The sequence below is a fragment of the Drosophila suzukii genome, chromosome 2L, assembly GCF_043229965.1.
Source record: "Drosophila suzukii chromosome 2L, CBGP_Dsuzu_IsoJpt1.0, whole genome shotgun sequence".
Classification (NCBI taxonomy): Eukaryota; Metazoa; Arthropoda; class Insecta; order Diptera; family Drosophilidae; genus Drosophila; species Drosophila suzukii.
In genome coordinates, this window is record NC_092080.1 from 4,069,415 (window position 1) to 4,082,065 (window position 12,651).

General features: G+C 38.1%; 1 protein-coding gene across 1 annotated transcript; it reads right to left on the reverse strand.

The window, feature by feature from the left end:
* Positions 1 to 267: 267 nt before the first annotated feature.
* LOC108011917 (hypodermin-B) lies at positions 268 to 1,017 on the reverse strand. Its single transcript, XM_017077168.4, has one exon. The coding sequence runs from the start codon at positions 1,015 to 1,017 to the stop codon at positions 283 to 285; it is 735 nt and encodes a 244-aa protein (XP_016932657.3). The 3' UTR covers positions 268 to 282.
* Between the last annotated feature and the right edge of the window lie 11,634 nt (positions 1,018 to 12,651).

Here is a 12,651-nt window from a genome sequence, read left to right on the forward strand (position 1 = left end):
TCCATCACAAAAGAAACCAATGAATATATATAAAAGGTGTGATTTATAAAGAGTTTTTTTTTTACCATTGAAAATTCAGAAATTCTTAAAATTTCCGGGTATTAAATAAATGGTATTTATTATTCCCAGACTTAAATAAATGTTCAACATAGTATTAAACTTAGGAGTACCTGAATAATATAATAACGTAAGCCCATTACTAACCAAATTTACAGTTTACTTCTTAATCTTTATACCGAAATACTACCTTAAAATAAAGATCTATACTTGATAGTTGTGTTTTCATTTATTTTTCTTAAGCTTCTTTGAGTTCTGATCAATCCATTTTAGGTAGTGGAAGACGTTTGTGTAGAGGGATGGCAGACCGACATATCCGCAGCCATGTCCTGTGACTGCGATGCCGACCAGTTTGTTGGCCAGGATCAAGGGACCTCCATAGTCGCCGGGACAAATGTCGTTTTGGGTGTAAAATGCGCAGAGTAGTTCTGGGCCAATTGGTTGAATCAGCTCCTGGATGCACACCTTTCGCTCATGGATTTTAGTGACTCCATTCTGCAGTCTTTTGGGCAGGACGTCGGACTCCAGTGATTTCTCGCCCCATCCTGCGTTGCTGGGATAATCGTTGGGAGCGGGTTCGATAGTGGCCAGTGGAATTTTGGTAACTCTCCTGGATAACGCAGATGTCCTGAGCCATAGCAGTGCAATGTCGTCGCTCTCCACATACTCCTCATATTTCTCATGAACCACCATCGCATTTACTTTGATGATCTCGCCACCTTTATTAACAAATGCCGAGCCCACTCGCACGGTAATATTGTTCACTGGAATACCCTGTACGCACTGGGCAGCGGTGAGTATAATTCGATCATCGATAACAGTTCCACCGCACTGTTGATATCCATTAATCGACACAGAGGCAATGAAGGTCCAAAAGTCGAACTTAGCATCGACTCCGTTGTGAATTCCGTTAGTGTTCCGTACAAATAAGATCAACACAATGCAAGACCATACCAGCATTATGATTTTAGCTGGATTTGGATGGAGTCTTGCCTTCTTAGCAAATCTCAACTAATCCGAAGATAATCGGTTTTGCTTAGGCGTTTCGGTTTCGTCTTGGTTAATTAAAGTGCATTTTTTACACTTATTTAAAAAACGAATAATAATGGGGGGCCTCACAAATCACTAGTGTTTTGAAATTAGTTTTAAGTGCCCAAAAGTATGCAGAGAATAATGAAAATATGTCTTTCTGGATGAACTCATTGTACTTTTGAGCTTAATACATTTTGTTGCATACTTTTAGACCTTGATACTTTTGAACTTGATTTTAAAACCCTTTTGATTTTTGTGGCACTTCTGAATTCCTTTTTCCTACTTTTAAAAAAATCAAATGTCTATCCTAAGAGTTAATAAACAAGAAGCAAATAAGCCAACTAAATTATTTACAGTCCGCATTAATTAAGCGTTTAAATTAGCCTGATAAATTTCCAAGCTGTGAAACCCTGAGAATAATCACAACCAGAACCCAGTAACAATCAAACATTCAAGCGGAATAGTTCAGCAACAAAGACAAGGGTATTATTGGAGACCTCCTGTATGCCATGACAATAGAGCATTTCAAGGATTTCACAAAGGAGATGCGCTCTCCTTTGACTGATGACATTTGAGGCCATTAAATGGATAGCGATGGGTCAACCGTGTTGTTCGGCAGGTCAGCGCCACTCAATCTTGTGCGGTCAATCGCGGAGGTCAAAGGGCAGGCGGTGGGCGTGGCCATTGGCTAATTGGCGGCCGTAGTTCATTAGTGTGCGAGTCACACGTTGATTAGTCGGTTGGATTCGGATGCGGTTGCAATTTGGTGTCGCCACCATAACAACAATAACAATCAGCTGCAATTGATGGGATGGAGAACAGGATGCAAATGGCAGGGACAAAGGTGTCCTTTGACCTGTTTCAATGCCTTTCATTAGGGCAGAAAGATGATAGCGGCGGAAGTACCTAATTCGCTTGGTTTAAAATTGGGGTAAAACTCATACGGTTATCCCAAAGTAAAACTAAGGAATTTAAGATATTCTCAGTAATGGTTTAGGAAAGGTACTATGTATATAAATATTAAACAAATCCAAAAACCTTATATCAATTTGCATGGTCATGGTCAATCGATATGCTTTGACAAACCATGATATCTTTTAATATCTTTAAGTACCATATAAGCTTATATTATTTTCCGCTTTTTTGTTTGTCCAATTGAAATGCAAACAACAAGCCGCCGACAACGGTGGACAAAACTGGCAACAATGCCGCCTAATCTCGGCTTAAAAACTTACCGCAAAACCCCTGACGAAAATGGCACCGGACAAACCGAGCGGCAAACGAGCAAAGTCAGGGAAAAAGTCCCTGGGGAAGAGCTCATTCAGGGGAGACGACCAAACAAACAAGATGTGCCGGGGCCATAAATTAGCATCACTTAAGTGGGCAGATGAGAGTGGAGTTCCTCCGATGGGGCGTGTAATCCTTTCAACGATTAATTGCTGCCCAACCCCAGTAGAATCCAAGGATGGGCTGGAAATGTGAATATAAATGGCTAAATCAGACAGGGACGAACACAAATGTCACGTGGGACAGCTAATGATATCTACAAATCCCCAAAGTCAATCAATTCCGGGGCAGAAAGATAAGGGCAAGTTACACTGGCGAACTGTATTAGACTTTAAACTACCTTTACTCCAAAATTTCAAGTATTTGGAAAAAATAATCACTAGGTTTTTGAAATTTGTTTTAAATTTTATTTTTGGTGTCTAAAAGTATGCAACAATATATTTCATTTTCACAAGAACAATGAATTCTTTCAGAAAGTGGACTATCCTTTGATCACAGCATACTTTTAATCACCTAAATTAACATTTAAAAGTGACTTCGTAACCTCAATGTATTTATTTTTAATATGACTATGATATGATTGGATAAAAGGTTACACTGGTGAACTGTATAAGACTTTGAACTACCTTTTTTCCAAAATGTTAAGTATTTTCAAGAAAATAATCACTATGTTTTTGAAATCTGTTTAAAACTTTACTTTAGGTGTCTAAAAGTATGCAACAATATATTTTATTTTCACAAGAACAATGAATTTATTCAGAAAGTGGACTATCCTTTGATCACAGCATACTTTAAATCACCCAAATTAACATTTAAAAGTGACTTCGTAACCTTATTGTATTTATTTTTAATATGACTATTTTTAAGACCTCACTAAAATTACAAATTGAACAAGAGGTGGAGTTCTTTAAATGTACATTTCAATAGCCAAGCAGTTCTTTCAAAAAAAACAAAGGTGTTAAGAGTCATCCCAGGGGGTTGACCTTGATTAACCCTCAGTGCCCTGTTGCCATCTCTTTTCCACTGCCATAAATCGTTTTTATGGCTTTCCATTACGCTGGGCAACTGTAATACGTATACGTACGTATACGTAATATGCCTGGGGCAGCCTTGCACTGGTAACCCATTTTTTTTATGCACGCAACGCGTTTTTTTCGCACTAGGCCACACATTTGTGCAGCCTGTCGCCAATCGGTGACTTATTGCATTTTTCCCCCACCGAGTCCCGATTTTCCATTGCCCCAACCCCACGATTTTCCCCGCTTTTCCGACCCACGCAAGGCAATGCAGTCAACTGAAAACGCACTGAGCAAATAAACAAAGGAAGCGAGGCAAAAGTCTAGAGGAAATGCATTCGGTAAGGTGGGTGGATGTGGGTTGAGAGGGTTTTCCTGGGGGTGGGGGTGTCTTCCGAAGGTCCGGAGCCCGGCTTCATTTGCTTGCCAAAACGGATCTCTGGGCCAAAGTGAGTGTGTTCACCTTGACTCATTCGCGGATTTTCCTTTTCCTCCATTTGCCCTGGCATCTTTCCCTGATTTTCCACCGCTTTTCCTCGTCTCCTTTTCCTCCTTTGCCGTTTGTTTGGCTTTGTTGTTGCCCCTTTAACATTTTTAATGAGTTGCAATGCAAAGACGAGGGGTGTCCTGTCAAAGGATTAAAAAAGGGATCACAAGTTTGACATTTTGTACAGAAAGTGAGGATTACATTTGTGGAGAATATGTATATTTTAAACTTTAAGTAAACTTTTAATATATCATTTTCAAAATGTCCAAAAACAGCTATGAGAGAGAAGTAATTAGTGTATAATAATTACAAAAATAAATCTTTAAGCACGTTGTATGTTTGCTTAATTAACAAAAATAAAAATTTAAAGCATAAGCACATTTAACGACCAGCATTTTCTTTTATTTTCCAAACAGACACCAAAATCGATTTGTATTTCTTTGTGAGTACGATAAAAATGCGCCAATTATTCTGTATATTCTCGGAAGTGTTAATTCAAATAGCTCTCTGGCAATTTAAATTCACTCGTTTTTTCTGCCATGTTCAACTAGCGTGTTTGTTTCGTCAATTGGCGGTGAGTGCCGCCGGGAAGCACTGCACTTCACAGTGATATCGTGTCAGTTGCAATGCAAATTATTGCACTTAAAATCACTGGGAAAAAATTGTGAAAAGAATAAACACAACCAGGATGGGGGAGAAATCACTTTATTGTGAAGTGACTGACGGCGACTTACGCATGGCTAAATATTAAAGTGGCAATGAATACAGATTGTCTCGTCAAAAGCCCCGCAATCCCACTTCGTTTGCAGCAACCGCAGGACAATGAAATGGAGGACATGTGATTGCCAGGACTCGCTGGAAGGATTCCCCTAAAGAATGGATCGAGTAGGTACAACTTTGAGGCCTCAAAGCAATGGGCTAAACTTTCGACCTAAGTGATTCTTAGTCAGTTAATTGGATCAACCATGTTTGTTCAGCTTCCTGGCCTGCTGCTTTCTAATATGGAAATTTATGGGGCTAAAACTTGGGGCGTAAGTGGGCGAAAAGTTTTTCCAGCCAGCAGCTGTTTCCCTCTACACAAAGTTCAACCCAACTTCAAGTTCAATGACTAAGGGGCCAGTTTACTACAGTTGGGGAGGCTTTAATAAGCTGCCCAATTAGCCGAGTCCATCTCCAGTCCACTAATCTTAAAATTCCACTCGAATGCCCAATGGTTTAATTCAAACGCTTTCGTGTCGAGGGGCATTTTATTTCAAGTGGTCTTCAAAAAAGCTTAGGCCAAGGCCAAATCAAATATTTGACAGCCCAGTGGAAACAGGAAAAGCTGTCGAAAAAAAAATTGACATCCCTCGAGCCTTCTTTTTATATTTTAAGTGCCGATTTTCCCGGGAAAATTAAGCGAAAAACCATTAATCCCGCCTACGGAAAAATACAAATTCAATTGATGAAATTAATGAAAATTGTATTTCGTTTCCTCTGTTTTGTTGGAATTTTCAGCAAAGTTGCTGTTAATGGCAGAACCTGGCAAATTCCTGGCTCAATTACATAAATGATTTTATGGATTTGCTGTGCAGCCAAGCTAGGAAATTGGGTACAGAACAGACCTTAATGACATTTTAATTTATGAGCTACGATTTATATGCCCCTATGAAAGCTATGGAATATTATACCACATTTTTCTAAAAATAAATATTAAATGATTCCCCAGGAGCGAAGATATTTGGGTACTTAAAATAGCTGTCTGAATGCCATATATTCAAGATGTTAAACCTCCCTCAACTGTATCTGCTTATCCTAATCGAACGACTTCATTTGGAAATCAAGAGCTCAGCGGTTAAGCAGCTTACGAGGTGGCCTAAGCCCTATGACCAAGGTGTTGGCCATCCGATCGAATGGCCGCAACGACAATTACAGCTGCGAATGGCCCAGTAAATATCCGGAACGCAACACAATGAGATGGCCACGATGGAACCATGTCAAGAGCTAATAAGCAGCCTCTTTCGGATTGGGTTCGGAGCTCTAAAGGTCTGGAAAGTTCATTAAGCCGGTGTAAGTTAATTAAAACGCAAACAGGCAAATGGCAAATGATCAAAGTGCCAAAGACAGCGGTCCCGAGGGGAAGTCCGTGTGGTGTGGGGGTGTCGGTGGGGACCGGAACTTTGTGGGTGGTGCTATAATGGCAAATCACTTTGCACCGCAAACAGAGTCCACTGAACTGGCATTTGAAGCCTTCTCCACACGGGATACAGGCCATCCATGGCACATCCACTTGCCATGTTAACTGCAACATGTGTCAACTGGTTTTGCGGCCTGCAAAAGGGTGGGGAGTTGCGGTCTCGGTTACCATCTGGCATTGTAACGGACAGGATAGCGAACGTATGGGGTTCCCCCAACCACCGACATCGAAACACACCTCGTTGACTCCGGCCTCCCGAAAATTTATTGAAGCACATCAATTCGAAGCCTCGCTAACTCCGCCGCCGAAATTCGCAAAAGGCCCAACACCCTCTTAATGTCCTGACCAGGCCAAAAGTGCGGCTATCAGTTGGATGATAATTGCATAGCCACTTCATCACTTTCTCAATGTGAATCTGTTGTTGGGAACGAATGGATAGTTCTGTATCGATTCAAAAAAGTAGAGATTTTGCCTTTACACATTTTTACGATTTTTTGTTTCAGAATAGTTTGGTGTTCAGTATGTAATAGGTGAATATTTTTAAAAACTAATTTTATTTCCAAATATTTTATGGCTCAATAAGTTACAGAATAGTTTTAGAAACCTTATTGGTTAGGTAATTAATTATTAATAATTATGGAATAGTTATCATATATATCATATATATAATACTATATCATACTATATCATATCATATCATATATCATTCCATATCTCATCATATCCTATCATATCATATCATATAATATCATATCACATCATATAATATCATATCATATCATATCATATCATATCATATCATATCATATCATATCATATCATATATCATATCATATATCATATATCATATCATATTATACATCATTGCATCTCATATCATATTATATCATATATGGTTTTTGTGATGATTTTATTTTATTTCCATATAAAACTTGTCCTGTTTATCTCTTTCAGCTAGACTTTCTTGATTATAACTTATCCTTAACGGAAGCCCATTTTCATGGCAATTAAGTAACAAAACTATGCAAATTTAGTGTTCGGCAAAGTTTATACACTTCCCCTGTGCACCGAATACCAAGTGCACCTTTTGTACGGCATCGTTTTTCGGTCGCCCACAATTGTTGACTGTTGCATAAATTATAATTATTAAGTGCAGCAGCCACGCCAGCAAGAAAACCCAATTTATTATGCTTTGTTTTCCCTGTTTGTGGGTGCCTGTTTTTCTTGTTAGTTTTTTTGTATTTTCGGCTTGTCGTCAAGAGCACCTATAAAGCCATTTTAGTTAGGCATTTTTACGGCCCCCGAAGTGTGCTACATTTTTTTGTTGCTTTCTCAACGATGCGTATAAAATACAAATGGCACAAATAAATTTAATTTGACCTTTCCAGTAACATTAAAAAATAATTGTAATTTAAAGTGCACCTAAAATGCCAAAAACTCAGATCGTTAAAAAACATCCCGAAATCAATAAGCCTTAAAATAGACAAAGATAATTTATTTAATTACTACTGAGGTATTTTTTAAATATAAGAATTTTTTTGTAATATTGAATTGTGGTTAAATATAAGACATATCCAAATTATACAGACAATTCCTTTAGCTTAAAAAATTATATTTGAAGATAGAGTACTATGATTTTGTTATCTATATTCAATAATTCTGCTTAACATGTTTTCATTATTTTTACTTTAAAGATAACTTATTCAATTATGTGGAAAAACTAAACGAAGTTGATCATAAAATCCAATTTACCTAAAACAACCTTTAGAATTGGTATAAATTAATCCCAAAGACCGAAAGCGAAAACTTCCCTCTCTTAATTTCCATCACGCTCTTTTCCCGGGAAATTTGGTGAGTTTGCGTTTGGCTGGAAAACTCTCTTTTATCACTAGTGTGTGTGTGTGAGTCTGTGTGTTTGTGTGCGCTCTGCAACTGTGTGCGTTGGTGAATCTTTTTGCCGGTTTGTTTATCTTACATTTGAAGCATTTTGGCGAGGTTTTTTTATGCGCTTCTTCAGCCGGCATTTATAGCCCATTCAAAAGAGAAACAAAAGTGCGTGCACATGTGTGTGTGTGTGATTTGAGCTGTCAATTGATTGTTTTTGTATAAATTTGAGTGGACTTGTGTGTGTGTGTATCTGTGTAGACCTCTCGAAAGCAGACTACAAATATTTACAAGAGCTTTCATTTGTCTGATTGATTTATTTAAATATTTATGTACTGCTATTTTTGCAAAAGGAACTTGTGAAAGTGGTTATACATAGAATAATATTTTGAGGGCTTTGCTGAATTGCTAGAAATCTCTCTAGCTTTGTATTTATAAAAGTATTTATATTTTTAAATGTAGGATTATAATTTTATAATACTAAAAAAAAATTTAAAATAGTTATAAAATCAAAAAATATATTTTTTTTTCCAAAAAAAAACAAAATTTACTGTAATATATCGCTTAAAACCCATAAATGTGTGTACACTTTAGGCAATGCTTCTGCAATTAATGCCCAACTTTATTGACAATAATTTACGCTTACGACTTGTCCATTTGGTGAGCCATAATTCAATTTATGGCCCGCTGGCAACCTCATAACCCACTTTGGAGCCGGGCCGAGATACACTTGGACAGCAAATATAAATATAAATCAACATGCTGCGAAGAACCATGCCCAAATGGCATGGGTGGAGTGGTGCCAGGAAGAAAGGGAAAGTAGAAAGTGGAAAGTGGACGGAGACCGAGTGACCGGCCAATGGTCAGCGATAATATCTGGAAACTAAAAGAACCGGAGAATGTGGAACAAATGGTCGGGAGGCAGCCATAGAAGTGGCTCAATGAGACCCACTTGAACCAAAGCCGCAAAGATATTTAGTTATTTAGAAAACCGCAGAGTGCAAAATGCCCGCCGAATGTGCCAATTTCCCACTCCCCTCATCGATGCAAACAATTAAAAATTCGTGTCAAAATACGAATGCGAAGAGGTGGCAAGTATTTTAAATGCATTTCAAGGTGCCTGCAGCACACGCAATGTGGCACAGCGATTGCATGTGGCATGTGGCATGTGCACCACCAATCCCATCGAAGGGTGGCTCTCATTTAGTGCAAATTAATTTTAAATTACACATTCGCTGCGGTTTGGCCATCCATCAGCGAGTGGCTGCCTCTAATTAATTGTATTTCGTTTTTTCCTACGCCTCCCTTAATTATAATTTGCCTTTAAAAATTAAGCGCACTTTGGGCTTTTAAAAATAGCAGGGGAAAACGAACCTCGGGGTCAAATGACTACAGACAATAAACAAGCTGCAAAACAACATTACGTATACGCCATGTATTTTTAAGCAGTGGTAGCCAGAGGGCCATTAAAGTAAAAACAAGTTGAGACCGAAAATGAGAAAATTCGGCAGCAAATGTAACACAATTTATGCCTTCAATTACTCGGGAGTTAAAATAATGAATTGCTTTTGATATCAATTTGTAAGTTATGTTATTTCTTTGGCTGAAAGAAGTTTATTTATTTATTTAAGATTTATTTATGTAAGAGGAGAGCAAACAGCGAAAGTAATTTGCTTTGTGTACCTTGCTGATTGGCTCTTAAATAAAATAAAATTGAATTTAAGTCTGCTCAAAGGATTACCAGGCCGCCCTTTTCCTTTTCACTTCCGATTGCCTGGCATTTTTGAGCTGGTTCTTTGCAATTTTGCGGCACTTGACTTGCCGGTTTATTGACACGCCCCGCACACGTCAATCACTGAATGACAGACAGCCAAACACTTGACTTGGAGAGCAGATTGACAGACGAGATGTTGTGCTGCATCCTTCAGGTTTTTTTTTCAGTCAGGCATGCAGCTCAAGTGCAACTTTGGCCCCCATTTCTGACGTTTCTTGTCTACGAATATTTTGTATTCAATCCAAACATTTGTCAAGCCATTCAGACAGATATGCGATGTGTATGTTGAAGCCTGCCAGTGATTTTCGATTTGCCAAATTGATTCCATATCACTATTGTGTGACTTTTTAGCTGTCTTTTTGTTTAGCACATAATGCAATGCAAATGACCCATGAAAAGCTCAACATAATTCAACGACACTCTATAATTAAAGTCAGACATAATTTAAATGGCAGACAATGAGGCTCGTTGTGACAAATGACAAGGGGCGAAAAACAGAACATATTATTTGTTCATCCGTAGACTAATGACATTTGATACAGAAAAATCAATAATAAATATAAGTACACTAAAATTATATTCAAATAGAAAATTGCCCTTAAATTTCTGCTTAGCAAAGCACTTTTAAATAATATTTTTTTAACTATCAACGGACTAAGTGAATCACAAACAAGGACTATAAATAAATTCCCCACTATGCACATACTCCCACGCCGTTTTAGCCATTTGTCAAATTAAGTATTCGCCATGGTGGCACACAAATGGCCGCAGATAGAGTGGCAGATACTTTGTCTTGCTCGCATTTTAATTGAGTACATTATATGGCCGCCCGGGATGTTAAGAACCTTTTCTGAATATTAAACGCCATTAAGTGTCCCCCAATCGACCATTTGGCGAGGTCTTTTTCCCTTCGCCGCTGATTGATTGCCGGCCATTGCGTAATTAGTGACACATTTAACCATTCATTTGTCCATGTTTGCTTGTGGCCCGGCTCATGTTTGCACACACATATTTGCCCGTTGTTGGCCTGTCTGCAGGCCCAACAAATGCAAAGTGCAAACAAGCCAACTTCGAGTGTTCAATTAACAGAAAATTCGAAAATTCGTAAATTCAAACTGGTAAATTTTTAGCAAATTGCAATTTGAGCAAATATTTGCCGGGCCTTTCATTAAGGTCCAATTAAAATTCATGTAGTGAACCGCAAGCAGCTGTAATAAACCTTAGAACCGAGCTTATGTTTTCAAATATTTTGGGCATGCAAGGTATTTACACAGTAATTCGATAGCCACTTAATTAAGTTGATGAATGGCTCAAGATTTAAGGTGCTCAAACACTCGAAATTTAATTGAGGAATTTATGCGGATAATGTAAAAGTAATTAAGGGGAAAGCTAAGCATACTAAGAGATTATTAAGATATTAAGTTGTAATACAAATGAAATAATTTCCTTAATAAATGCGAACTATGTTATTTTGAAAATTAAATCTATTATTTCAAAAAGCCCTTTGGCTATTCAATTACTTTTCAGGCCCCACACATTTCATGGCTAAATAATAATATTCGAAAATTCACCATTAATCATCAAAGTTCAAACGAAATTGCGCAAAATTCCTTGGCCAAGCCAAACAGGCCCAAACTCTTTGCATAAATCTAGACAAACTTTTGTGGGTGGTTAAAATAAAAAGAAAATCAAGCTTAAAACTGTGCAAAAATTCAGCCAAAATGCTGATGTTATATTCTGCACTTTTCAGTTATTTCCCTTATTATGTCGTAACTAACCAACTCAACGGGAACAATATCTGGAGCAGGCTATATTCCTTTTGGCCAACCAACAAGCGGGCTTTGACAACGCTTTCCGTGCTCCATTCGCAGGATCCAGCGAAGCCAGTTAACCGCAATAATTTATGCCTTTGAGCCGTGTTTGAGTCAAAGTCTTTTGTTTGCCAGTGTGTGTGCGGTGCTCTGTTAGTGTGTGTGGCCACATAATTTTGCCTATTAAAGTAAAACACTAACAGCGCTTATCATTACAGCGGAGCACAGGAAAAACAAGGCAAACAACAGCGAGCATCTCAGTTACGTAGTTTCATAGTAGTAGTAGTAACGTGCCGCATCCTTTCGTCGACGCCATTTTGTTTAGTTTATGCCGTGTCAGTGTGTGTGTGTGTGTGCGAGAGTGTCTGTGTGTGTGTCTGACGGGGAAGTCCCTGCCCCGCACTTCCTAATGCAAAAAAGCGACTTTTCAGCACAAATTTTTAGCAAAATTAAAATATTTATGTTGCCGACGTGCTTAATGCCCGTGCTGTTTCGCCCCAAAAACCCATACACCCATCCGTCCGCCCACTTTCCGTTACTTTCTGCACCCTTGTTTAGTTTTTGGAGTGTATGGGTTTCCTGGTCGTGACTACGTGCGTGGTTCGGATGCCGGGGATGATGAGCAGCGGTTGGGTACCCTATAGAAAGTAAAAAAATTTAACAGAATGAGACTATCCTATTAAGAAAGTAAAGGATACCTCTGTGGCAGCTAAACATTAACAGTTGCTAGCACAAAAATTGATCAGATGGATATGTCAATACTGAAAATAATATTTAAAGATTGTTAAGTACGATTTTTCAAAAAATTGTTTGGGCTTTTTTTTCTGAATTGATATTACAGTCTGTAATATTTGTTTTACAAAATCGTTTCATTTAACTTTTGTAAATACCTATCCTATAGTAATGCTCCGTACACAGAGATACATATTCAAGTACACTGTTCTTGAATTGAGAACATTCGTTCTTAAAACCCGTGTAAGTACATTTTGGGAACATTGTTCTCAATATTAGAACGAAATGGTGGGAAGAGAAAGGTTAAATTTAGATTATTTAACAACTTTTACATAAGTGTACACTTTTGACAGGACAATAGCGTATTTGTTGAGATATAAAATGTAAATACCACC